This window comes from Neopsephotus bourkii, unplaced genomic scaffold (assembly GCF_033783945.1).
Source record: "Neopsephotus bourkii isolate Nb327-2 ecotype Australia unplaced genomic scaffold, CSIRO-AGI_Nbou_v1 NB_718, whole genome shotgun sequence".
Classification (NCBI taxonomy): domain Eukaryota; kingdom Metazoa; phylum Chordata; class Aves; order Psittaciformes; family Psittacidae; genus Neopsephotus; species Neopsephotus bourkii.
This window is the reverse complement of record NW_026901217.1, coordinates 2,089,206-2,117,019: the sequence shown is the minus strand read 5'-3', so window position 1 is coordinate 2,117,019 and position 27,814 is coordinate 2,089,206. Positions and strand designations below refer to the sequence as shown.

General features: G+C 49.3%; 2 protein-coding genes across 4 annotated transcripts in view; one reads left to right on the top strand and one right to left on the bottom strand.

Annotated features, from left to right (window-relative positions):
• TTC29 (tetratricopeptide repeat domain 29) overlaps nucleotides 1-3,351 on the top strand; it is a 136,165-nt gene extending 132,814 nt beyond the window's left edge. For 2 of the 3 annotated variants that reach the window (XM_061354189.1, XM_061354185.1), the window contains one exon: nucleotides 1,906-3,351. In XM_061354189.1, the coding sequence (XP_061210173.1) occupies nucleotides 1,906-1,979 (74 nt within the window). In that variant the 3' untranslated portion in view covers nucleotides 1,980-3,351. Of the gene's footprint in view, nucleotides 1-1,715; nucleotides 1,789-1,905 lie in introns of all 3 variants that reach the window. The other variant, XM_061354186.1, reaches the window with a different exon arrangement.
• Nucleotides 3,352-20,533: 17,182 nt separating this feature from the next.
• POU4F2 (POU class 4 homeobox 2) lies at nucleotides 20,534-23,871 on the bottom strand. Its single transcript, XM_061354106.1, has 2 exons — nucleotides 23,534-23,871; nucleotides 20,534-23,076 (listed from the first exon to the last, which is right to left on the bottom strand). The coding sequence occupies exons 1-2, from the start codon at nucleotides 23,828-23,830 to the stop codon at nucleotides 22,135-22,137; spliced, it is 1,239 nt and encodes a 412-aa protein (XP_061210090.1). The 5' UTR covers nucleotides 23,831-23,871; the 3' UTR covers nucleotides 20,534-22,134.
• Between the last annotated feature and the right edge of the window lie 3,943 nt (nucleotides 23,872-27,814).

Genomic DNA, 27,814 nt, shown 5'->3' with positions numbered 1-27,814 from the left:
CACTTTGGAATTGCATGAGGCTCTCAGCTGCTTCACAGTGTTTGAGTTCCTAAGCCAAACTGGGAAGTTACAGATTCTGCAGCTGTGAGCAGAGTGCCTTGAATTCAACTAGGTTTTGTTAGGTCTTTTGCTTAGACGTGGTCTGTTAGTAAAGGAATTTCCATTGATGTACTTTAGGCCTGGTTTCAGAAAATGTTACCTGGAATAACTACATTGTTAAATACACAGTAAACCCCTAACATACATGTTGCCTTCATACAAAATGAGACTTCATATGACAACTTACATTAATTCTCAGATGTTGTTCATAGTTTTACTTATCTTATTCTTACTTGCATACAACTACAGGTGAAGTCCTAGTTAGCAATTTTGCTTAATAAAAACCTATGATATGATGAAACATAAATTTTATTGAGTGATCCAGCAGTTTGTATCTGTTCCAAAAACTGCATCAGCAGACACTGCTTTGAACATTACTTTTCATGTCCACCAGAACTGGATTAATGTATTTCTTTTGGATGTTAAATTAGGATATTATATAAGTACCATTGGTATTGCTGTGGCTGAAAGAAAGTCCAGTTTTAGGCAGCACAGTACAAAGAGGTGTGACAAATTAAGGAGGATCCAGCCAGGGATTGTCCAGATAATCCTTGTCTACAAAACACAAGTTCCTTTCAAATACTGAAGAGACTGAATCTTCAGTTCAAATATTGAAGATACCTTAAAAAGAGATTAGAGGAAGGGAAATAGTCTCTCAAGTTATAAAGAGTTGTTATAAAAGAGGACGGTATTCCTCTGTTTTTCATGTCTACCAAAGGTAGAAAAAGAAAAAAATCAGCTTAATTTGCAATAAATATTTATCTTGAGTACCAGGGAAGAAACTGAGCTATAAGACTGTGAAGCACTGGAATGGAGAGATAGGGGTATTGTGAAACAACCTTCATCAGAAGCCTTTTGGAATAGGTTTGACAAATAGATGTCAGGGATGGACTAGATATATGTGCGCTTTCCTCAGTTGAGGAGGTGAACCACATCAGTAGCTCCCAAAATAGGAAACCATCCCCCAGAGGTGGGGAGGTTGTAACTAAGCAGAGAGAGATTTGCTGGACAGTCACTGAGAACAGAGCAGAAAGTGCATCTAGGAGGTGGCAGTTTGGTGCAGAAATAGAGCAAGGAAGGAACAAGGCTGAGCATCACAGATCACTGGAGCAAAGGAAATGTGTGGCTGCCCAAAGCTGCAGTTCAGCCATTGTCTCCCAGCCCCTGGCTTTTTTGATTACATTCCGCTAGGAGGACCCTGCTGAGAGGTACCAGCATCGCTTATCCAACCTCCTCACTCTCCTTTTGCTTTCAGCACTGCTCGCTTCTTCCCCTGGGTAGTTTTCTTACTGCCTGCCATCTTCCAGTGCTATCTTCTCCTATATGCATCTTCTTTGTCAGCTCCCCAGCTGGTCCCACCTGGAACTATCCTGCAAACTGGCCTGGTTGAGAGAAGCTTCACAGGAGTGCAAGAAATAAGAACAGAAAACCCTATAATTTCTGTATTCTAAGATTATGACTTTTGTGGCTCACCTCTGTGTTGTCTTAGATTCCTTCTTTTGTGACTTTTTACTGTATTGCACTTTTCAAATAAACCTTCCAGGCTTTTTAAACACTAAGAATGCTGTGAGTCTAAAGCATTAATGCACTTCTTTTCTTTTCCTTTTTAATAACAGAACCTGATAAAGAAACAAGTGCTTCAGAGCCCTGTGAGCCTCTTCCAGAGACACCAGATCTAGATCCTTCATGGTACAGTATTTCTCTTAATCCATAGCCTTAATCAGATGCTGAACCCAAACATAAAATATCAAAGTGTATATATACTTACAACATTTACTGGTTTTTATTTGCTGTTTTTCATTATAGAAGATGCCTGCTTACTTACAGAGAAGCTAGTAATGAGTACAGGAAGATCATTGAAGAGTCATGCAACCAAGTAGGAATTTTGCTAGGAGTTTTGTCATTTAAATGGAAGCACAGTGTTGCAGTATAAATATCTGAGAGCTGGAAGTTCTTTTATGACTGAAGTGTGGCTTCAATGTGTATTGCATGTTTTTAATAAAAAATAGCTGGTGTCATTGAAATAAATACAAAAGAAAAAGAGTAATATAGAATAAAAACTTTTCATGTTGTGCCCCTAGTACTTATTGCCTTCCAAAGCATCAAGATCCTCCTGTTAAGATACTAAACATACTTTATGCCTACTGAGTGGGAATCCAAGATGCTCAATACCTTCTAAGATCAGGTTCTGAACATGCCTGGAGAGTTTTCTTTAAATGCCAAATTATTGTCCCTTTCAGAAAAAATCAACTACAAACTTGACACCTTATTCATAGGGCTATCAGTGATTTTAGCAGCTGTGCTTAACAGTTGGTGTTCAACTGTAGCTTAAATAGAATAGCTCCGACTTTGGTGGCACATTATGATGCGATTTTTACCTAATCTATAACGCAGGTTGGACCCAAAGCACAACTGTTTGTTTAAAATCTGGTTGAGTACACTCATGAAAGTGCTGAAAGGCTGTACAACCAAAGCATTTGAAATGTCATTGACTGTCTCAAGTGCAACGTTAATCTACAGGCACAGCTGAAATAACTGTATTTAACAATGAAAGTACATCTGGTAGAATACCTTTACATCACATTTTCAAAAGTGAACACGAAATTTCTTTTTGAGCAAAGCCTGTGTTCATTCACACAATCAGGTAAAAAAATTCTGCTTCAATTCTTTCTGATAAATAATCTGAAGCACTGATTTTGGACTGTGTGTGGAGAACTGTCTCCCATTTCAAGCTGATGAAATTCTCGACTGTGGATTTCCCATACAATCCACAGCAGTCAGACTCCTGTTGTCTTCACAGCCCTCAGAAGGCATTTTCCAGCTGCCATTGCTATTGGTCCAAAGAAAAGTTAGAGGACAGAAGATGGAGGTTATCACTTTGCAAAATATATGTATAAGCAGGATTTAGAACCTTTAATTTTTATCTAGTGCAAGCTTTCATAATTTCATGTGTTAGAAAATCTGTTGTTTCCAACCACATAAACAGAGCTTTCTGAATCCAAACAGTCAACCATTTCTTTCTTTAAAAAGAGGTTTCCAGATTCAGCATTTGAAACAAGATCCATTAGACCTGTAATCAGTTTTTATGGGAGTCTTTGAGCAAACAATAGCTTTTGCCATAGTAATAACTCAATTCACAGCTTTCTTCAGGATTGCAGTTTGAGTAACTGGTTGGCACGTGACAATAGAATTTCTCCCTGTTTTAAGGCATGGTAAAAATGTTTTCATTAAATGTTTAATTAAGTAGCTCATTTTTGAGTACACATAATGTACACATTTTGATGTGTATATGCAATGTAACTACAATACCTCAATAATTTTATTCTTTCACTTAGAGGTCTTTATCATCTGAACACCAAGCTTATTACTAAATGAACACTTCTTGGTGTTTTACAAACCTGAAAAGTTGTATAAGTATGTTCCTATGTGTAATTATGCACACACATGAAGATACAAATCTCTTTGCTGAGTGTTAAAAAGAGGTGAACATTTTATGAAAACCAGGAAGATGATAAACAGGACCATGAATTTAATAGAAACAAAAGGAGTATCCAGTCTACCCCTTATATTTTAATGCTATTGACATAAATATATATACATATCAAACCAGCACAATTTTGAAAAAATATCTGAAAATCACATTAATATGCAAACCCTTCTGATCTTGATAAGTATAGTATGACTGCTTGTAAGAAGTTGCTATTTTTAGATAATTGGAATTTCATTTGACAAATTTTGACAAATTTGCCAAAAGAACTTGTCAAATTCTTTTGGCAATATTGATCAGAATATTGCCAAAATAAATGGTGTATTTTGATTTATCCTTCATAGTAAGAATAAATAACACAAACCAAGCAGACATTCTAGAAAAGACAATTCTCAATTTTTCAAGGAGGACAGGTTTTTATATTCTTGATGGTTTTGAACCTCATATACATTTCTGCAGCAACTGACTATTCTGTGTACGTTTCCCAAAAGTTATTACGCAGTTATATTAAACAGTGTCCATGATAATCACCATTTTTTGCCAATCTGCATATGTTACTAAGTGATAGTTTTTATATAGTTGTGGAAAAAATTGTCACAGGTTAATCCTCTAGAGCATTAACTCTCCCATACTTTTTAATTATACTTTTTAGTCCTAAATCTTTTGATGAAAATAAGGGAAGTTTTATCATCCTGTAATAATGTACATGCAAGTTGTGTTCCCTAGCATCAGGAAGCTTTGGGAGAAAATTATCTTTATTGAGCTAAATTCTCAGGCATTGTTCTGCTCCTCACAGACTTTTTCAGTGGGAAAATGAAGGCTCTGCTTTCTCTTTCAAATTAATGGGGCAAGGAGGCTAGGCAGAATCTTCCATACTTTATTGTTTGGACAAGATCCTGGAACAAACCTGTCAGCTGTTAGACCAGTCCAAATTCCATGGGTCACGGGCAGGTCTTGGTCTGTCACCACATGTGATCCAGTGTGAAGTGCAGTGCTCACTGATACTTGGCTGCAGTAACAACTCAGTATTTCTTTAGAAGAGAAGTCACCACTTTCTGAATTGCCAATGCTTCTTCCAACATTTGTTTGGTGATCTCTTGTCAGACATAGTCCGTCTGAGAGTAGGGCTCAAATTAGTATAATGAAACTTTAGTCCTTTGTCTCTTTACATGAGAGATGCTCTAATTTCTTTAAGGAGCTCCCATATGGAATAGAATTATTCTCTACTCTGCCTTGTTCATTATCATTGCAACCCTTCCTCCAAGTTTTTCCAGAATGCCCCTAATCCCCTAACCTTTAAGACTTTGCAATCAGAAAGGAGGACTCCAGAGAGAATATGAATTGCCGTTGTAAATTTTAGTGTGCCTGAGAAATTATAGGCATAGTTTAATGAAGTTAGGAAAGCAGGTAAATTAATTTAGCCTATAATGCCAGTGGTCTGTTTCAAAACAAAAGCTTGTCAAACACATTATAGTAGATGGGTCTCTGAATAGTTCTGAGGTGCAATATCAATGTCTCTAAAATCTCTGTTTTAAGGTATACAAGACTGGCAATTAAGACTGCTTTTTGAATAGGGTTTTAGTAGGTTTCACTGTGGATCTGTCAGATGGTATTGGCTAACAATCCATAGCAGAGGGGAAGGTTATATCTCAGGAAGAATTTTGTTTATGAAAATCATGTTTTATGGCCATTAATAGGGAATATCTTGTTAATTATGATACTATACAAGGTATTTCACCTATGAGGCCACTTAGAAAATTAATCTTTGAGTCACAGAAAGGTTATTGCCTTTCTGGAAGGAATCTATTCATCTCTAAATAGGCCATCCAAATATAGACTAAGAAATACACTCTATATAATTGCCTAGAAATAGATGGAATAAATAAGATTGATGACAGGCATTACTAAAGCCACATTTTAGTTTACTGCTATGAAGAAGTAGAATATAACTGAAAAAAACAGTAATATACATGTAAAAATACAAGAAATAGATTAAAGTCTTACATAGTTAAGCGAGATTCAGCTATTACACATAAGGTGAGAACTCATCAGCCTTCAGAAGTGGTGTACATCAAGGCCTTTGTCCTGAGATTCAGTCAGGTATTTCTAAAGACAGATCCTACAAAGAAAAGAATTAGAACAATTTTTTTTTTTTTTCTCCAAAACTGTGTCTTGTTTGACAGCATAACTTCATAGTACCTCTATATTTGCCATATGCTTACAAGCAGATAGAATGTATAAGCTGTCTTTGAAGATAAATAAATATGTTAATAAATATTTCCATTTGTGAGTCTTCTTTTGACATAGGCATAACACTGAAGAGTGATGCTGAGCATGAAGGAGCCCAGCCGCTGTGATGGTAAAGTGGATTGCCAGGAGTTTAATCTTAGGAGACAAACTTTTCTTTCTAAACATGTAAGGTTTAGTTTTTAAAACTGCAGAATAAAAGCCCAGAATGGCTGCTAGTCAAGCGAGGTCTCAAGCCCATTTAGCAAAGAAGAAAGAAAAAAGATGTGAGTGTGCTTTTAATTGAAAGTCTGCTGTTTAAACTTAGCTCACCTGCAGCATGTGGGAGGAATTAGTCTCAATAAATGAAAAAGCAATTTAGTAACCAAAATCCCCTGTCCCTATCTCTGCTGAATTAGGTTTGTTTCATTTGGGTTAACACTGTTTGTTTCATTGCCACACTAAAGGCTGACAGACAACTCTGCTACAAGAGCAGCTGACTTAGGTGAGATCTGAAGCACTGGTGATGGCCCTACCTGGAGTCTCTGGGAGTTAAGGGTGTGCAGTCCCGAAGGAATTCCTCAGCTGTCTGTAAGATTGTGGTAGGGCAGGAGGGAAAGTCTAAAAGTGTTCCAGCAGCTTCCCATTCTTCAGTCCTGCAGCCTGGCTGCCTGCAGCATGGCTGGGCAGAAGGGTAGACAGATTTTCACAGACTGGCAGTGGATCCTGGGTCACACTCAGCTTGGAGCCCAGATTGGACTGAGATCTTCTTCCCCAGACAGACTGATGAGAGGTAAGCCTTGTCTGTAGGAGGCAGCTTCTTCCAATACCAGCAGTAATAACTGGCATGTTTAGCCTCTGGGACATACATGCCCCTGCTACAGCAGTGAATCACCTTTGAAAGGTTGATTTCTCCTACACTGAGCTATTCTATCCCCACCAACATTGTTCCTCGGTCTTCCTGGACAGTTTCAGAAAACATTGCCCCATCTGGTCACAAGTTTACTGCTTGTAATTGAAGTGGCTTGAATCTGAACTGAACACAGCAGTGCTTCTAAAGACGTCTTCAAAGAGCCCTCCCTGAAGCATGGTGGTCACTGTTATTTTCCCCTGTTTCTTTCATAAAAGTTGTCTGCCTCCCGGCTCCTCAGCATCAGTTGGCCGAGAAAATTACACACTCTCCCTTTTCTGTGCGAGTACCAGGAAATCAGTTTCCCTGGCATTGCTCTCTGCTTTCTAGGCAAGCTCATGCTAGGTTCACAGCACAGATTAAGACGAAATTTATTTATGATAAGGGAACTTCAGGATTACCTGGCTTCTGTCTCCAGGCCCCACTCTCTCACAGCAGCCTCTTTAACTTTTGCATTCTGAATTGCAATGAGCTTTCATGTCTGCTGAGTCCTGATACTCTCAGAGGAGCTCTGTGATATTAGAATATTTTGATGAATTAGAGCCTTTGCTTTTATTTCGCCTTCATCAGCCTCTGTTCTGGGAGAGCAGTTATCACCAATGCATTCCCATTTTGCAGTGCATTTGGCAGAAATGGCTAAGCAACTGCTTGAGACGGGGACAGTTAAACAGAAAGGGGAGAGGATTTATGGCACTTTAAATTCTCCCTGTCACACTGAAATCCAGCACTTGCATTCTCTGTTTACATGGGGGCAGGGGAGGGTGCATCTGGCCTTGCCAGCAACAGAGCAGACCTTTTGCACAGAGCCAGCGATGCGTGGACACCAGTGCAGGCTTATAAGATGTAGCTGCTCCTGAGCTGGTTGTGTGAGCAGCTCCCTTATGTGGCAATGTGTTGGGTTTGCTTTTAAATAATGGCTGTAGGTCAGCCAAGCGGCTGTGTACTTGCCATGACACCGGAGCCTGGGGCTTCACAGAAGCAGTGCAATCAGTGCTGGCACTGCATACTTACTCTGAATAACTAAGGGGGGACACCACAAACAAGACTCACTGATGTGCCTGTAGGGGAAGTTCTCATTAGCCAGACAGTTGAAAACTCTTGTGTGAAATCAGCGTGGACCAAGCCAGCTCAGTCTCTTGAAACACAAACTTGCCGGCCAGCAAAGGTGGCTCTGGCAGGGGCAAGAAAGATGTCAAGGATCACTGTGAATATTTTAAGTGCATTAGGAGCCAGTTAAACTGTAAGATGTTGGGACTAGGAACCATCTTTGAGATAACTTGTGCATAACAGGCTTGGCACAGTAGCTGGGGACCAGGAGGGCTGTGCTGGCACAAGCTGTGCCCATGCACACATGCCAAACTGCCTCAGAGCAGGTGATGTTCAATCAGAGTTTGCTGGTTGGGGTTACTGGTGTAAGTCATGTTCCAGGGCTTTGCTTTCCTCCTCCTTCCTAATTAGAAAATTTCAGGATAGTGGGACCTGGCTAGAAAATCTGTGCCAGAAAACTTTGTAGTTTATTCAAAGTAAATAAAAAAACATGCTGTGAAAGTGAACAAAGTAAAAGAATAAAAAACCTAAACTAATATATTTGCAAGAAGCAACCTCCTCTGTTTCTCCCAGATCCCACATCCCACTGTAGGGAGCTGTGGTATTTCCATCAGTGAGACAATGTATTTTCCCTTGAAAGCTGCTGGGTTTAATCTCACCATCGGATGGTGTGATTCATTTCTGCAGTCCCTGCTGTACATTTCGTAATATCAGACATGAGTGAAATATCTTCAGGACCGTGAGTAAGAGTGGAGTTAACTATTTTTTTAAAGGAAAAAGGTGCTGGAAATATATAGTGGTCTTCATCAGCTGAAAGAGCACGATGATGGGCTACACATGATGAGCCTGTCATGGCACTCACTAAGCAAGTCAGACAGAAAGAAGCTTTCACACCTCTAAACTAGAGCCAGTTCTATTCAGCTGAATGCCACATGTAGTTCAGAGCATTTGGCCCAGTATGCTCTGCATGGAGGTGACCACACCTGGTGAGTAACAGTTATACCCATGAAGAAGAGAGGGCTTACGCCAGCTACAGGCTGCATGAATTCTTCCGCAGCACAGCAAGGCTTTCTGCTGCCTTTGCAGTGCTACACTGGCTCCACAGAGCTGTATGAATGAACAAAAAGCTTCATGAAATACTTTAGTTTTTTCTCATCTTCTGTGAGACCAGTACATGTACATAGTCTGCTTTAAATATGGTCATTATGCATGGTCTCAAATCATTGTATAGGTCAAGAAGTCCTCCTGAGAGCTGTGTTCAATGAAGACAAGCTGAAGTCCTTTTACTTCTTCCTCTGGTTTCTGAGTCTTTGAAGTCTATTCAGGGTATACGCTAAAGCTCTTTCCTGCAGCAGCTTTCCTGTAATGGAAGCTGCAATTCTCATGTCATGTCTTGACTTCTGAAGCAAAGGCTTCAAAGCCTCCCCAGATATTGCAAGCTGACATAAACATCTGCATGTTGGTAGCCCTGTATCGCATGTCTTCACATCTTTGCTTCCTGATGATTGTACTCAGGCCTTTTGAATTTCTACCTGTAAATCATCTTCAATGCCTTGGAAACACAAGTGTTTGTAATGGTGCTGTGAGCTGAAAAAGTTTATTTCATAATTTAAAGTGGTCATGCCATTGTTAGCTGTTCTTTCACATCCCTGTGTATTGATCACCCTTTAGTGATCTAAAGCACCTGGAGTGCTTTCCATGACTGTGCCATGACCAGTTCCTTAGTTAGGACCTTTGTCTTCTTTCCTCATCTTTTTCCCCATGCAGCATCACAGTATTAAAAATAAGTTAATCTGTTGATGAGGTAAGTGGATATTCACACCACAACTAAGTTGGAATCTCATTCCCCAGCAGAAAGGCTTTGGGTTGAAACCCAAATACAAATGCCAGTAAAATTGAGATTTTGAGCCTCTGTATTCATTTCCCATTTGCACTTTCTTCTCCACTCTTCCTTGTGCTCATTTGTTTCCTTTTTCCCTTTCATTCATATCCTCCCCTCTGTCTTCGCAATTTTGATTAACATTGGGTGCTGCAGAAGCTCATTCACCCACCCCACACACTACTCACCAAAACATTGGTGTGGGCAGTTTACTTCTTTTTCTCTGATTGTCTGAAACCACTTCCTAACCAAAGGCAAGTCACATCTCCAAAATGATCATGAACTTGTTTTCACTGCTAGGGAAAACGAAACTGCACTGTAGTGCTGAAAATGAGTAAACTCATGTGTGCTCATGAAAAGTGGATAAATTCTGTTTATCTGTGTTTATTCTTGACTTCACAACTTTTCCCCAGTTCTCAGGTGTCAGCAACCTTTGAAACAGCAGGATTTGCTCTGTGCTACTGCAGCCTGTGATTTTGGTCTGTCTGCTTTGCTTTGCAGCCTTCCTTCATTGTCAACATTGTATGCCTGTTGAATGAGTACTTGATCCAGAGGAGGAGTAAAGACGAAGAGCTAGTTCTACTTAAGCTTTGCTGCAAATAGCTGATTTGTAATTATACCTCAAGAAAAGCAGAGGTATTTAAGCCCAGAATATCACTGATTTCTGTATGCCAGCCTGCTGCTAAATGAGGAACTCGGATCTTCATCTTGAGACCTAGCTGTGGGGTGTGCTAATGGATCTGTACATCAGAGTAACACAATGAGTTGTAAACTGGTAGTGCTCTTACCCAGTATCATTCACAACTGACTCCCCTTTTATTCTCTCAATGTGGAAGCACCCTGATGTCTCCTTAATAGGGGTTAGCATTATTTATGGCAATTTACAGGTGTTCTGCTAAAAGACAGAACTGTAAATCACCTAAAATGTTGTTCCATGATGAAGTGCCCCTGTGTTATTTAACAAATTGTGACTGAACATGACTGAATGATGCACAATGGAAAAAGTTGCCCCAGAAATGTAGTATTGAAAAGGCCATAGCACTGCATATCTAGTTGAGACCTGTAATTGCAATTGATATTACTCTGGTGGTTTTGTACTCCAGGGGTATTTTCAGCTTCAGAAGCAGAGTACTTCTAACCTGGGGGTGTCAGCAGGCAATACGATGCCTTATACATATGACACTTTTACAGCTGGCACTGCAGAGGTATTTGGCACAAAAAAGATTGTGCTGCATGTGCGTGTTATAGTTACAGTTTACTGCCTAGAGTGTAAGGTAGGAACGTTGTTTTACAGTGTATGAGAGCGATTCTGCTTCAGTAGAAAGAAGATTGAGGTGTGATGAAATGCCAGCCAAAAACGCCTACAGATACCTCAAAATAAAGAACTACACATGTACTGAGATGTTGGTCTGTTGTATTCGGCCTTAATCTGATCACACTGCTTCCCTGGGTCAAGGAAAGGCTTGTAATCTTGAAATGAGAAGAAAGGTGGAGCAGCATCTTCTTCCTACAAAGGCTGGACTGAAAATGAACCACATTAATTGTTATATTGGTCCTTTCTCTATAAGTGCAGGTGGTTTTCTTCCTTCAGGCATGCAGGGTATCATTATGTGGTAAGCAGCTTCTTTTCTTTGCTGGACCAAGGACAGTTTAAAGATTGTCGTGCCTAAAAAATACACCCGGTTGAGGTCTTACTGCATGAGATCTGGCACAAAACCTATCAGAGCAGCCCAGCACCAGCAGCCAGGCCAGCAGCTGATTTCCTCTGGTCAAGTAAACTTGCTCACAGATGCCCATAGGCAAATTTGGAAGGGTAAAGAAGGGAAGAAGGGACATGGAGGGGTGAAGGGAGGGTTGGTATCAGTATTGTCTTCCCAAGGATTCAGGGTTTGGATGTATGAATCAAAGAATCTTTTGTAAATGTGAAAATTTTAGACAAGTTCTGTGCCTCTGTTGTTTCTCAAGGAGTAACCTTCAGTTTTCAATTTAACCTTTTCAGTTTTCTCAGTTAAATCTTATCAGTCAGAGCTCTCTTGATGTGATCTTTAGACAAGACATCAAACACTACTGGTGAGGATGTTTAAAATGTTGCTACAGGAATTAAGTGCCCATTTCCATGTGGATAATGGGGCTGTTTGTGTTCATGCATGTCCATGTGCAGGAGGACCCACTTAATTAAAGGCAGACTCAGACAGCAGATGCATTAAGGCGTTGGGAGGATGAGCGATGTTGCAGCAGAAGAGGGCAGGAAAGGGTGAAGGAGGTACCCCGGGTGTTGAAATGCTCACCCAAGCAGCATCTCTTTTTCTTCAGGTGACTCAGTCCCAGATGGGATCCCAGCTTCTTCAGGAGGGCCTGGGGGAACCACACTCCACATTGCTGTCCCTGTCTGTTTGTACCTCTGTTTGTGCCTCCACCAGCCTCAAACTGGTTTTAAAACTGCTTTAAATCCACTTCAGACCAATGAAGCACAGAAAGGACCTATCTGTGAATATATCCCCCCAGATTTTGTGCAGTGAAGCAGCTGACAGAGGGGACCCCATGTGCATCCCACACAAGGGAAAAGGCAGAAAATCACACATGTACCAGAAAGACTGCCCCAGGCAAGAGGTTTTATTAATGCTCAGTCCTCGGGAAAAGCATCAGTCAGAGTTTGTGCCTTATCTGACACCAGAGAACCCAACAAAAAGACCTAGGGAAGTCGCTTTTGCCATTCCACTGCCGCTCAGCCTCCCCACTGCTGTACCTGAGTCTAAGCTTTAAAAATGACTGTGGTGCTGCTGCTGGGGAAATACACACCACATTTTACCATATTGGAGGCCGAGGTTGGAGGTTGGAGGTGAATGGGTATTTTGATGGGTACGTCATGCTCCCAGTGTCCTGGCAATGAGATAAGCAAGGACATTACTGGTTCAGGTTTTTGGAGGTGCTGTCAGGTGGAGCAGGGTTGGTTCATGGTCTGAGCGCTCTCCTAGCACTTGGGAGACTTCTCTACAGTTTCTCATCAATCCCAAATGTCTGTTTTCCTCCGGGTAGCAACACATAGAATCATAGAATGGTTCGGGTTGGAAAGGACCTTCAGATCATCTAGTTCCAGCCCCCTGCCATGGGCAGGGACACCTCGCACTAGACCATGTCACTCAAGGCTCTCTGATACTACCAGAGAGAGGGGCAAAAGCACTGAATTGCCATGAAGACCCAGAAAGATTTGTAAAACTCTAGGGGAAAAAAAAATTCCTTTAATAAACCAAAACAACAGCCAGTCTATTGGGACGTGGTGTTAAATACACTATCACTCATACGCAGTGTGGCTTTCTCTTTTCTGCTTGCACTCTTCCTCCTGCAATTCAAGCCAGCACATAAGAAATGGGACTGTTGCAGCACACACAAGTGCTGGAGTTTGGACTGTGTGTTTTGCTTCACAGAGCACCTCTGCCTCAGCACTAGAAACCTTGGGAGTGATGTGTTTTGCAAAAATAAATAAATAAAGGAGTGAATGAAAATGTCATCTACATAAATATGCCACAATAAGTTTAGTCTTTGGATCAAAGTGCTCAAAACGACACAGCTTTGAAACAGAAAGGTAGGAATCGAAATTACACATCCCCGTTATCAGCTCAGATGACAGCTGCTTAACTGAGGTGTACATACTGCAGCTGATTAAATGAAAACATTTTAACAGCTGTCTAAAAAGGTAAAACCCTCTCCCCATCTTCCTGGGGCTGTACACCATCCCCTTGGGTTACCCCAGCAGAGCGGCTGCTTGGCTCCAGGCTGCGCCTGCCCCATCTCTGCTCACTAGCATGTGTGCAGGGGCTACCAGGCATGCAGGGCTCTCAAGGCTCATCTAAAGGACAAGTAGTAACACCCTGGGCAAGGTCCAGACCTTACCATATCCGCTGCTGTTGACTCATAAAACTGCCCCTCTACTCCACTCATGCGAGACCCACTTGGAGTACTGTGTTCAGCTCCGGGGGCCCCAACACAAAAGGGATGTGGATCTGTTCAGAAGGTCCAGAAAAGGGCCATGAATCGATGAGAGGGCTGGAGCACCTCTCCTATGACAGGCTGAGAGAGGTGGGCTTGATCAGCCTGGAGAAGGCTTCAGGGAGACCTTAGAGCAGCTTCCAGTGCCTAAGGGGAGCCCACGGGAAATCTGGGGAGGGACATTTTACATGGGCATGTAGGGATAGGACAAGGGGGAATGGCTTTAAACTGAAAGAGGAGAGATTTAGATTAGACATAAGGAAGAAATTCTTTACTATGAGAGGGGTGAGACACTGGCACAGGTTGCCCAGAGAAGCTGTGGCTGCCCCATCTCTGGCAGTGTTCAAGGACAGGCTGGACAGGGCCTTGAGCAACCTGGTCTAGTGGAAGGTGTTCCCACCCGCGGCAGAAGGTTTAGAACTGGATGAACTTAAAGGTCCCTTCCAACCCAAACCGTTCTATGATTCTGTAAAATTGCATCTGGACAAGAGCCCAACAGCTGGCTGGCTCCAATCCAGACTATTCAGTGAGTTAAAAGTAGTGCTGGCTAATTCAGAGGAACAAAACTGCTCAGCATCTTATGGGGAGAGGGGCTGGATTTGGACCAGGCACGTCCATTAACAGTCGTTTTTAGTGATACTGCATTTTAAGAATGTATTCTTAAGGAATCTGTATTTCCAAAATGAAGAGCAATCAGGCCAGGAATTTTACAACTCAGGATGTAAAAACAGTTTCAGAAGTTACTAGTATCTTTTAAGTGCATGTTTGTGAGCACCTGCAGGATGGACACTTTTATCATGGTAAGGTTTGTTCAAGCCCTCCTCATCACATCCTTCTCTGGCCCACGGTGCTTCGCATTGCTGCTTGGTGGGCAGAGCCACATGTGTGGCTGCCAGAAGCCCACCCCAAGAGTCACAGTCATTACTGGGATAGGAACGGGACCGGTACACAGTGCATTCACTGCTGCACAGATACCATGTCTGCCCACAAAATAAGGCAAGAACCTGAACTGCTTCTCATTTGCTAAAAAGCTGTAAGTGCTGTTGCCATAAAATGTTCTCATCATTGTAACACAAGACTTTTCCAGGGCTTTCCCTCCCTCTGTCTGGCATGGCCTGGTTTGCCCAGCTATGTTTGGCACGATGGCTTTTAATGCCTTTGTTAAATACAGACAAAGCTAACTCCCTGCAAAATGTCCCCTCCTCCCCCCAAAAAAATATGTACGTTCTCAATGTTAAGTTTACCCCACCTACTTCCATAGTTTACCGTCAAAATAACATGGTGTCACAGGCAGGAGAAAAGCTACGAGGGTTTCAAGTGAGCAGATGGGTAGGAAAAGGCTTTCCACCATGCGGTGAGCCCTTCTCAAATCCAGCAGGTCACACATGTGCACGTGCACCCACACACACCCTGACAGGACTCAATCCCCAGATGCCACATGCAAACAGACAAGGAAAGCACATGCCAGCCATGTGCACAGCAATGTGCCATTGTGTCACATCTCCTGTATGCTCCTTGTGGCAACAGCTATGAGCACTTCTGCAAGTACCATTCAACGCATCAGCCTTGGGCCTTCTGGTGGCTCTTTGTGTCTCTTGTTTTTGCCTACCCGGGCTGATGCTTTCACTCGTTGTCTTGAAGGCATTATCCTCTGCTGCTCAGAGAGTATTTGGGACCGCTGTAGCAGTGGTGGCTCTCAGAGGGGGCTCACACGTTGCCAGCAGCAACCCTGTGATCAGAAAAAGACATGTCCAGCTCTTCAGGACCAGCCCTCTTGTGTGTAGATCTAGAGCTGTATGCACCCCACCCAGCACAGATGGCCCCCCCGGGCTCGCTGTCCAAGAGGCAGGGAGGGCTGGATGCTGCTGGGAGGCTGCTTACTCATCTCGCTCCCAGCTGGAGAGGAGATGGATGTTCCCACGGGTGTCAGCGTGTCTCCAGGACCGCGGTGAGGTAAATACCCATTTGATGCAGGCCTGGACAGAAAGCCGGTTACAGCGCCTGGGGGCGGGGGTGTTTGTGCCAGGCTGCAGCGGGGTTTTAAAGGCCATTGATACCTTCCTCCCCATGCTTCCCGCAGCCCCTCTGCCCTGGACCCTGACCCGCAGGCTCTGGAAGGGTCCGGGGGCAAAGGGGACTTTCTGATGCTTGGCGAGAGCCCCCTCCTGCGAGGACAGTGATTGCCGGCGGCCTCCCCACCTCTGCCTATGCCGCCAGGGCAAAGGGGGCCCCTCTCCGGGGCCTCGGGGCGGGCGCTGCGGGACTCAGTGTCCCTCCCCCGGGGGCTCCGGCCCCTCCGCACGGCTGTCACCGCCGCCTCCTCCCCGTTATTTACATCCGTCTTTAGCAGTCTAATTACCCGCTTTATTGCTTTCGCCCGGGGGAAGCCCGGGGACGGCAGCGCAGGGAGGAGGGGGAGACCGTCCCCGCAAGCTCCCGCTCCGCCCGGGGCGGACGGGGAGGGCTCAGCCGGGTCTCCCCCCTCCCTGCCTGCTCTTCACAGGGGTTTGCGGCGGGGGGGTTGGGGCAGCTCTGCGAGCCTCGCAGGCAAGCAGGGCCGGGGGAACCTCGGGGGGGGGGGGGGGGGAGTGATATGATGCGGAGGAGGCTCCCTACCGCCTGAGGCGGCTTCGCCGTGTTGCACCAAAGCGATGTGAGGCAGCGGAGGGAAAAACCCCGACGGAGTAGGTGGATTTTCAGGCGAGCGGCAGAGGTAATTTATTGGCCTTTATGCTCTTCCGATGGAACGGGGAAGAGCCGCCGGAGTCGTGTCTGCGCATCACTGAGGGCGTTTACTCCGCCTCGGCCAAAAGAGGTTTCCCTCGACCCCCGCTGCCGGGGGATGCCCTGCGCCCCAGCCCACGAAGGTGCCCCGGGCCGCCCCTGCCCAGGGCCCGGCGCCACTGTGAGGGGTGCTGCCCCTGGGGGAGCCGCAGCCTCTCCCCGTTCCTCCAGGTTGTCCGCAACGCGCTCGGTCTTCCAAACTCATCTAAATTACATCAATAACAGAGCGCACTCTTTAATGAGCTCTCAACTTTAAAGACTTGAAGGATATTAACAAGCCGCTTGACAAATGGTGCTTAGAAGCACATTAAAGACGCTGCTAATGGAGCGCATAATGACGGCTAATTTTCGATCAGATATAAATTAGAGCCCCAACAGTTATTTGCCTTAAGGACTTTATGTAAATGATCTTGTTCTGTACAAACGGGGAGGCGAGAAGCGAGCCGAGCCCCGCCGCGCCGCTGAGCTGTGCTGCAGCCGGACGGGGTGCGCGGTCCCCGTCTCCGCCCGCTGCGGAAACACCGCGGGGCGCCGCGCATGCTTCTGCCCCCTCTCCACACACACACAGCCCCTTCCGCGCCGCGCACAGTGGCACCGGCCCCCACGGGCAGCGGAGAGGGTTTGCTGGGGGAGAAGGTGGAGGCCGAAGACTGGTCCGGCTTTGGAGCTGGTCGCTCTGGGCCCCTTCCCCGGCCCTGCCCCAACCCTCCACTATGCCTGGGGCAGGGCCGGGAAAGATGGTCCAGCTGCGAGGCTGGCTCCTGCTCACACACACCCGCTCCGGGGCTGTCCCGTCCTTTTTTCTGCCTCTGTTGTGTCACTTCGGGGTTGTGTTGAGTTTTGGGGTAGGTCTTTGGTTTGATTATGTTCTTTTCCCCGCTTTCAGTTTTCTTTGGCAACAAGTGCCGGTGGCAGGGCAGGTAAGGCCTGACCCACCCTGTCCGGGAGCCGAAGGCAGTCCTCGGTTTTATAACAACCCCCGACCCTGTGGGGTCCTGTGAGCGGGTCAGCATCGCCCCGCCGCTGGGAGGGGAGGCCGGCTTTCTGTGGGAGCCCTCGGAGACTGGCTGGGGGTTGTTTTTGGCTGGTGGTCTGGGATTCCTTCTCTCCACCCCCCTTCACGCTTCCCTGCGGGGTGCCTTCCTCCCTCCCAACATTGCGTGTACCTTGCGGGTGGGCCGAGCCGCGGGGCACGGGCCGCTCCTGCGGGTCTGGGCTCCCTCCTCCGGGAGGGCCGGGGTCCCACCTGCCAAAACAACAATAACAATAAAGATGGGAGGGGAGTGCTGTGTCCCCGTCCTCTCTCCCCGTTAACGCGCCGGGATCACAAACCAACCGGGCTGCCCGGGAGCAGGGCGGCTGCTGGCGTCTGCCGCCTCCTCGCCAACGGCGACCTGGGGCCGGGGTCTCCCCGCCACCCCAGACCAGCCACCCCTTCCCAGGAAGTGGTTCTGGGGGAAAACCCGTGATCCCCCTATCTTTCTCCCCCCAGTGCCCTGCAGGCTGGGGCGCGCTGCCACCAGCCAGGGCTCAGGAGTTGCGCGGGCGCGGAGGGCCCCGCTGGCGGCCGTACTCACCCGGGTGACCCCGGGGCTGCGCCTCTTGCTCCGCGCTCGCTGCCCCGATCCATCGATTTGTTCCTGGAAAACGCGGCGCATTCTTATAGCAGCCACGAGCAATTAATATTGCATTAACCCGATTAAAAAAAAAAAAAAAAAGGGAAAGGGAAAAAATCCGCGCCCCGCCGAAGCCATCCATTATTAACGCGGGGGTAATTGCAGACCCGAGACGTTGGGGGTGTGCGTGTCGTGGGGCAAGGCAAGCAAACACGGGTGTGACAGGGTGTCGGGAAGGAAGGGAGGCCGAGGGTAGCTAATATTTAATTTCAGGTCTGTGGTTTTCTAATTCGAGATTAAAAGCAGTCACGTCTTTGAAGCCAGACACTTGGTGTAAATGTACAGTTAAAATATTCTATTCCAGCGTCCCCAGGCAGAGCTCTGCTACTCCCAGGCTTCATTAAATTTTAATTATCATCCCAGACTGGAGCAAGGGAAGAGGGGGAAGACAGTCCACCTAATTGCAATTGATAAAGGCAAGGAAGCCGAGATCTTTTTCCTCGCCGTGCACGCACAGCAGTTGTTGTTTTAATGCGGCCAAAGCCCGGCGAGGGCAGCGTGAGAGTCTCCTCCTATAGATCTGCTGTATACAAAAGATGCACGTGAAGGAAAGTGGGAAGTGATGTTGTGGATGATGGAGGGGGGACACACATCAGCTCTTGGAGAGATCTGGCGAAAGATCAACGGAAGAGCCAGGGACCCTCATTAGCGCTCGGCAGCTTATTGTCTCCCAAAACAAAGCGCGGCGGGGCCTCATCCCCTCCCGGCCAGGGCAGCGGTGCCGAGCGGCAGCGGAGGGATGCCCGGTGCCCGCTCTGGCTCCCCCGAAGCCCCCCCCCGCCCCCCTCCCCCGGCTCCTTCCTGCCCTTTCGTTTGTTATAATCTGCATGTGTTGGACAGGCAGGTACTGGGGGAAGTCGACCAACTGCCTCAGGTTTTTAATTTTGGGAAACCAAAGAGCAGTCGATCTTCAGGCAGTAAAACGCAGAAAAAAAAATAAACCCCACCACGTTTGCTTTCTAAGCAGCTTCCTATTATCACATCGCCACTTAATTTTATTTCCATTCTCTCCAAGTTAAATAGAAAGCCGAGCTCACAGGGGAGCTGCCATGTGCCTACAGACTGGGGATGTCAAGCAGAGACTCACTGTGCAAAGTTAATTTCAATTCCCGAGGAGGATTTCACATTCTCGCTCGCTCTGACCCACAGTAATTAGCTGAGATAACTAATGATTACTTACTTATTCCTTGTAATTATCTGGATTTAATAATTCGCTGTGTAATTTATTAATTCGCCCGTAATAGCCTTTAAGTGAATGGCTCATTTAAGAGGGCGAAGCAGCAGTTCAGGGGCTGTTCGCCGCCCGCTGCCTGCACCTGCTGACGGTTTTGGGGGGCTCTCTGCTGCTTTCAGGGGTCCCACTGGCCCAGGCCCCTGCCTGGCTGGCTTGCCCCAACCCCTTTTTCCACCGCCAAGACCCCGTGCCCTCGGAGGTTGCGCGGCATGGGGCAGGGGGGCATTTCTCGGCCGGGGAGGGAGGGAGAGGGGGAGAGAGGTTCGACGGGGGACTCAGACCTGGGGTTGCCCCCTCACTGGGGCGTGCAGGAGTGCGCGGGCTCCTCTGAAGGGCAGCGCCGCCCCTTCCCAAAAAAGCCGTTCTGCGCCTGCAGCCCCGGCAGGGGCTGAAGGAGAAGAAAAGCTGCGCTGAGCACCTGCGGGAGCCCTGCGTGCCCGCGGGATTTTATGGTACCGCAGCAATGACGGTAACGAAGCGACAAGCGCTGGCCATGCCGGGTTCGCGGAGGGGAACCTGCCTGGGCCGGCCGTGCTGGGAGGGAAAAGGACGAGGTGATGCCTCTGCGGCCCTCCGCTCCCGCGGAGCCACCGCCCCTGCCGTGCCAGCAGGCCGGCACCCTTGGCGTGCCCGAGCGGCTTTGAAGATGCAGCTGGAGCTGGTGACTGGGGGGAAATATGAATATTTAATAGCGGTTGGTGGATGATCTCCTCTCCCCCTCCCCGCCGCCGCCGTCGGGTTTCCCCGGCTTTTGTGAGCGCCACGCGGGGAAATTACTTTTTTCATCCCCTCTTTTTGTTTGTTTTTGTTTGTTTTTGTGCGTGTTCGTGCGTGGCACTTTGGGCTGCCCCGCGCCGGGAGGCAGAGCGGGTCGGGCAGCGGGGGCGCGGCGGGGCACCCCCAGACCCACATACCCTCCATACACACACACACATCCCCCACCAACCTCCACGCACAATTCTGGCCACGCACACGCTTACCCACGACAGACTATGCGCTGTCCATGGTGCTGCCCGCACCCACCGGGCCACTCTCCTAATTTCCCCCTGCGAGGCTGCGCGATTTGGGGTACCCCGACACCACCCCTTCGGCCCCGAGGCCTGAGCGAAGCCCCGGCCCAAAGGCGGCGGTGAGCTCGGGCAGAGGGTTTTAAAGCAAGAGGGTGCAAACGCGTTTGGACAAGAAAACGTTAAAACCCTTTTCCCTTTTTTTTTTTTTTTTAATGAAAGACGATTCAACAACATTTAAAAATAACTTAGTACATTACTAGAATAAATAAAACTCCTATTAACCAAAACAAAAATAATCAAACGAAATTGGGACATGTACAGAACTTAAGACTTCAAAACAGCCTCGGATAGAACAGCGGTACAGCAGAATCTGTAAGAATATATCTATATGTACTTCAACGCCAATGAAATATTTACAATCGATACAGGGACCCAACCGAGTACCCTCTGTTTATTGTTGTCGTTCCAAAAAGAAATGTACCAAACCAGTTGTGAATTTACAAGCAGTGCAGCATAGCTCCCTCCCTTTCCTACAGATTGAAATTTGGCTTTGCTATAACCAGACCTCCAAAAGGGATTTTTCCTCCGTGGAAAAGCATTATGATTAAAGGTAATAAATAACCGACCGAAGAAATAAATAAATAAATAAATAGATAAATAAATAAATAAATAAATAAGCAACCTGATAGATAGACAGATAAATAACCGAACCGGTCTGAATCCCGTCGCGATACAGCTTTGAAATCGAGAAAGACGGATATTGTGCTGGCAAGGAACCCGAAGTGACAACCCCAACACCCTCCCTCCCTCCCCTCTGTCACCTATGCGGCCGCGTCCTTTCTCTCTCCGGGAGCAGCGTGTGGTGGGGACAATGTGGGAATCCCCATTAAATATGTAACGCGGTAAACAAATACCTTGGACAGTGAATCAGGCTACACAAATAATGTAGGACATCTACTACAGGGTGCCGACGCCGTACGAATAAGAATACTCGCCAGAGAAATACCTTAGGTTTAGGTGACAATTTACAGATGGCCAAAAGGGACGTTCAGAAGAAGAGAAAAACCTCACGTTCATAAATCCTACCAACACAAAATATTTGATTCTCACTATCCTTTTTTTTTTTTTACTTGTATGAAGACTTAGATTAAAGAGGTGTAATTAATTAGAATGAGCACGAAATGAAGTTGCTAGAGAGATAAATTAATAATTTACAAGGGCTTGTTTGGCAGTAACCTAATAATAGCTTTTGAAGACCAGTGAACACAGCAGGATCAGCTCTTTCCCTAAGCGTTATAACTTCAGAGAAGGAAAAGGATTATAACCACAGTAAAAATATATATATATTTATATATTTATAATACGCAGTGTAAATGCAGAAAAAACTGCCTTTTTATCATCATCATCATTATTATTATCATCATCATCATTTAAATCAAAATACTTTTGAGACGTCTCTCGCAGCGCGAAGCCTCGACTCTAGGTTCAAGTTTGGGTCCCGGGGAAGCCCTGGCGTCGCGGCCACGCCGCTACGAGGGGCTCCCTTCGCGCTTGCACCCAGGCGAGGTCTGTAAGAATAAAAACCAGCGGTACTTGCCGGGCCGGGTCCGGGCGGCGGCTCCGCGGGGAAATTCCCCCAGAAAGTTGGGCGCGGGGCGGGCTTGGAGTGGGCTGGGGAAGGGGGGTTCCTCCTTTCCTTGCTTTTTTCGTTGCTGTTGTCTATTTATAATTTTTTTAATTATTATTATTATTATCATCTGTTACGGTGATGCTGTTGGCTCCCCGCGGTCGCGGCTCAGATGCCAGCCGAGTACTTCATGCGCTTCTGCTTCTGGCGCTGGTTGCAGAACCAGACGCGGACCACGTTCTTCTTGAGATCCAGCTTCTCGGCGATGGCGGCGATCTTCTCGGAGGAGGGCCGGGGCTGGAGGGCGAAGTAGGCCTCCAGCGAGCGCTTCTCCGGGGCAGCGATGGAGGTCCGCTTACGCTTCTTCTCTGCGCCGCTGAAGAGTTCTGGCTTAGCCAGCTTCTCGCGGTGGGACTTCTCGGCCTCCTCCAGCCAGGCCTGCAGGATGGGCTTGAGGGCGATCATGTTGTTGTGGGAGAGGGTGAGGGACTCGAAGCGGCAGATGGTGCTCTGGCTGAGGGAGCCCACCCCCGGGATCTTCAGGTTGGCCAGCGCCGAGCCCACGTCGGCCTGGGTCACCCCCAGCTTGATGCGGCGCTGCTTGAATCGCTCAGCAAAGGCCTCCAAGTCGCGGGGGTCGGCGTCCACGTCGCTCATGCAGCCCATGTGGGCCGGCAGCCCGTGGCCGTGGGCCATGCCCAGCGCAGCCGGGTGCATGGGGTTCATGCCGGCCATGTGCGGAGCGTGGCCCGGCGTGGAGACCACGGCGCCGTCGGGGCCCGCCATAGCCCCCAGCGCCAGCCCCGGCGTCAGGTGCTCCAAGAGTTCCCCCTCCAGCGCCTGGTGGGGCTGGTGGTGGTGGTGGTGGTGATGGTGGTGGTGGTGGTGCGTGCCCGACAGGGCGGACGGGTGGGAGATGGGCACCGAGGAGGAGGAGGCGGCCGAGGTGCAGGGGATGGTGTTCATGGTGTGGTAGGTGGCGTCCGGCTTGAAGGGGCTGTGGTGCGGCGGGTGGTGGTGGTGGCTCTTGCTCGGGGAGACGATGTCCACCGCTGCCAGGGCTTCGGCGCGGGCCAGCAGGCTCTCGTCCAGACCGCCGAATATATTGCTCTGCAATTGCAAATAGAAGGCACACATAACGCTCAGCAGGGAATTCGCCTCCCCGCGCACTCCGCCGTGCCACTAAAACCTTCCCAGCATGTTAAAAGAGAAATCCTGGAGCAGGGGAGGAGGGGGGAGGTTGGAGAAGGGGGGAGGAGAAGAGAAGAGGGAGCGAGCGGGGCGAGGGAGCGGGCGCGGCGCGCAGCCGCTCGCACAGAGGCAGCCAGCGGCGGGCGGACGGGCGGACGGACGGGCGGGCTGGCGGGCGGACACACACACCAGCCGCACGCAGCATCCCAGGTCATAAAAATTAATACGGGCGGCAGGAGCCGCCGCATGCATAAGTTGGGCGAGCGCCCGGCGGCGCCGGGTGATTTGCTGCGCGGCCATGAAAAAAACATCAGGCGGATCCGGGGGCCGCCAAGGGGCTCCCCTTAAAGCGGGGCGGCGGACGGCGGGCACCTACCGGAGGGGCGGGCAGGCAGGCCCGCCGCATCGCCTCCGCGCCGCCGCTGCCGCCGCCGGGGCCAGAGCCGGAGCCCGAGCCGGAGCCGGAGCTGCTGCTGCCGGGTCCGGAGCCGCGTCCGGCGGAGCCGCTGGTGCCGTTGCTGCTGGGGGAGCTGGCGGCTGGGGCGGCAGCTGCGGCGGAGGGGCAGGGCGAGGCGCTGTGCAGGGCCGAGTACTTGGTTTCGTGAAGGCTGCCGCTGCCGCCGCCGCCGTGGGGGAGGCCGAAGGGCTGCTTGCTGCTCAGGGACATCATCATGGTGCTCGCCGCTGCCGCGGCCCGGCCCGCCGGCAGGCAGCCGCCGGAGGAGGGCAGGGGCGCGGGGCCGGGGGCCCGGACCCCCCGGAAAAGCGACAGGAGCCCCGGCCCCTCCCCCCCCCCTCCGCGCCCCCAAGCCCGAAAAAGTAAAAATATAAAAATTAAAAAAATCCGACTCGGCCCCCGCCGCCCGCACGAGCCCCGCCGGGGGGACGCTGCCGGGAGAGGCGGCTGCGGCGAGCCGGGGATGCGCGGGGGATGCGAGGGGGAAGTGCGGGCTGCCTCCTGCCCGCCCTCCGCCCCGGCGCTCGCCGCCGTCCGCCGCCGCCTCCGCTCCGGCGCCGGCTCTCGCCTCTCGCTAAGTGCCCTCCCCGCTGCCGCGCCGGTGGGTTTTACTCTCTCCCCTCCCTCCCCTCCCCTCTCGCCTGTCACTACAGCCCAACTCCTCGGGAAGGGCCCCTCCGCGCCTGCCTCCTCGGCCCCGACCCCCCCGCTCCCGCTCCCTGCCCGCCCCCAGCCACCCCCACGCGTGCTCCGGCACTCACCGCCGCGCCGCGCCCCGCAGCCTCCCGGAAAGGGGAGGGAAAGAGCCAAAAAGAAGGGAAAAAAAGAAGGAAAAAATAGGCGCGGGGGGGGGGAGGGAGGGAGGAACCCCCGCCTCAAATCTACCGCCATGAAATAAAAAATTAAAATTAAACAAAAACAAAAACAAAAACAAAAAAAAAAAAAGAAAAGTCCCGTCCCAGCTCCTCACAACGACCCCGCACCCGGGGAATGTCCCGGGAGCTGCCCTGGTCCCGTTCGCCGCTCCGGGCGGCTGCGGAGGGGAGGACAGGGAGAAGCGTCCCGGGAATGTCTCACTCCTGGTGTCCCCCTTCCCCACCAGCGGGGAGCTGGAGGGATCATCCTGCAGAAGCGCAGCGCTGTCCCGGCAACTTCCCCCTGCCGCTGCCTTGGAAAGAGGAGAAAAGGAAAAGAAATAAAAAGAAGGAGAAAGGAAAAACAAAAGAGAAAGAGAAAAGAAATCGGGAAAAGTCAATGTTACTGTCGGCGGCCGGGTTTATTTCCATGAATTTCACTTTGCAGCAGGAAGGTTAGAATAAGTGCTTAGGTGTTTAATTTCTCACCTAAACAGCAGACTTGGTAATTTTAAGGGAAATAAATAAAAAAAATTACATTGTATCAGCTCTCACTGTCGCCAGCTCGGAGAAATGAAATAAATCAAAGTTAAAAGCTTGAGTATCATTTAATTATGGTGCGAATAGCGCTTGGAAAGAAGTAGAACAACATCTCTAAACAAATTATGGCCGGGCCAGGAAGGAATTATTAGATTGAAATTTCATTTAGGCTCGGGAGACACAGCGCTTCAATATGTAATCTGTTATGCCTCATCTGATTTGTATGCTTAATTCAGCTTGACGAATTTATTAGTTTTCATAATAGTAAAAAAATTGAGCAGCACTATGGGCTAATGCATTGTGTGTACTATAAATTGTATGTCACCGTTGAAAGGCTGAAGTCTATAGAAATCTTTTATTAATGACAACATAGGAAAGAGGATTTTCTTGCAAGCCTTTAAGGAGTTCATGCCAAACCTCCGCGCCTCGCGTCTCAGTAGGCTATTAACATATCGTCATCTTAATTAGGCTACTTCATGAGTGATATAATTTCAAACTTTAAATTATGTTCTAATTAACAAGGGTTGTCCAATTTGCTTCATCTTCAAAAGGCTTTTGGCTTATCTAATTACTCGAAAGCACCGAGCATCTCCAACGCCCGAGAAAAAGACATCAAGAATATCTTTGCCTTATTTTCAGCAGACCCGGGCAGGGCCCAGGCGGGGCGCGGCCCGCCCGTGGCAGGCAGGGGCTGGCGGGGAGGAGGCTGCCCGTTCCCCCGCCTCTCTCCGCCTCCCTCCGCGGTCCCGGCCGCTGCCGCGCTCCATCCCCTGCCGCAGCCCTTCGCGCTTCAGCCCTGGCGTGCCAGGAGGTGCGCGCGGGCGAATGAGGGAAACCTCCCGCTTCCGGATGGAAGGGAGAAAGAGAGGGGGAAAAACAAGAAGGAAACACCTCGTTGGCACCGGGTCCGCGGAGCCGAGGAGGGGCTTTGCCCACCCGGCTCCCCCGCTGAACTTCGGCAGAGAGAAGGGCGAGGATAAACCCCCTCCATGCTATACATTTAACCCCTCCCGCACAGAGTTTAATTACTCGCAATAGTTGTTCTAATGTATGCTGTCACACGGGAGAATTGAGAACGCATATCGTTAATATGAATTAATCTTGATTTTAATAGCAGCTGACAACCCATCCTCCGAAACGCCGAGCGCTCACCGCCGCCCCGAGCGGCCGCGACCGGGGTGCAGCGGGGTGCGGAGCAGCGCGGCGGCACAGCTGGGAAAACTTTCCTCGGTGCCGGGCTCCGGGTGTCCCCATGGGGTCCCCGCGGAGGCTGCTCCTGCCGGTGGCACCCCAGGCGAAGGGGACTGGCTGAGGGCCGGGCCCCGCTAAGCCCCGGTAACCCGCTGCCGCAGCGCCCTGCCCGCCGCCCCGCCACTGCCGCCTTTCCCTATTGCCCCCGTTTCCTGTGGTTTTGGGGGGTGTTTGTTTGCTTTTGCTGCCCAGCTGCACCCTCTGCCCGCTGTGCCAAGGGACGCCCGGGAGAGCGACAGCAGCGGAGGAGCCCCCGCCGCCCCCCGGCAGCTCGACGGTCCTCCGGGGCCTCGGGCCCCACAGCCGGCTCTGAGCACCATCGGGCCTTCTAAATAAAAGGAGAGCCCTCCCCCTCCTTACCCACGCCCACAGCCTGACCCACGCAGACATCTGGGGAGAAATCACTGTCGCCTCTCATGTATCCATGTTCTGATTTACGATTAAAATTTAAAGACGCACATTCATATTTTACCGAACCTAATGCGCCCTATGAATTTTTAATCCATGAAGATGCGGGCTACACTTTGAGCAAACTCTACCTTTGTTGTGAACACGGGGCAGCACCAGACCCAGTTCTACCTGAGGGGCTGCCCCTGCAGCCTCCCCGCCGCTCTCCTGGTGCGCAAGAGGGGACACCCGGTCCCGCCTCCGCGGGTTCAGACGAGTGGCTGCAACCCGCGGCGTGGTGGCAGCTACCGGAACAGGCCGCCCCGTCGGGCCGCACTCCCTGCAGCCTCGCCCCCTTCAGCCCGGCACCGCTGCCTGCGCCTCCTCCGGCTTCCCCTCTCCTTCCCTCCAAATTTGGTTTCTGTATGGGCAGGCACCGGGGATGCAACCTTTGCGGGGCCCCGCCGCCCCTCGGCCTCGCCGGGAACGCGCCGCCGCCGCAGGCAAAGTCAAGTCACGAAGTCAAACTTAAAGCCCGGAACGATCAATGAAGACTTTTGCCGTCCGTGGCGCCTCGTGCTTCCTGGCACTAAAATAAATGCAAGAAATCGAAACTTAATTACTTGAAAGAAATCCAGAAATCCCTCTGCATAATTTATCCAGGCATTTTCGTGGCGTTTGTGTTGAATGCATGCGTTTAACTCCGCAAGCTCCCCTCCCAGACGCCGCTCTCCTCGGCAGGCAGTGGTGGGACAGAGGCCGTCCAGTCACGGCTGAGCCCCGGGCTCCCGGACCCCGTCAAACCGAGGGGCAACGGAAGGAGTGGGGGGGCTCTCTGGAGGAGATAGAATATAGCTCGTGGTCGCCCCGGGAGCTGAGTCCTTCTCCCCGGCTGAGAGCATCTCCGGGAGCAGGGATGGAGGCAGGACAGTGTGAGATACCCACTCCTCACCGCCTGCGACGTCTGAGCCCTGAGTAAGGCGCTAGGGAGATATTTCCTGATCAGGAGTGTCTAGTGTAATGGAAAGTGCCAATAAAGTAACTCAGTTATGCTGATAAACTCCCCCCTTGTCTTTAATGATACTCCCGTGGCCTCCGCAGTCTTCCTTATGAATAGGGTATGACACCTGCGAGCTGGGGGTACTACACTAACTGGCAATGCAGCTCT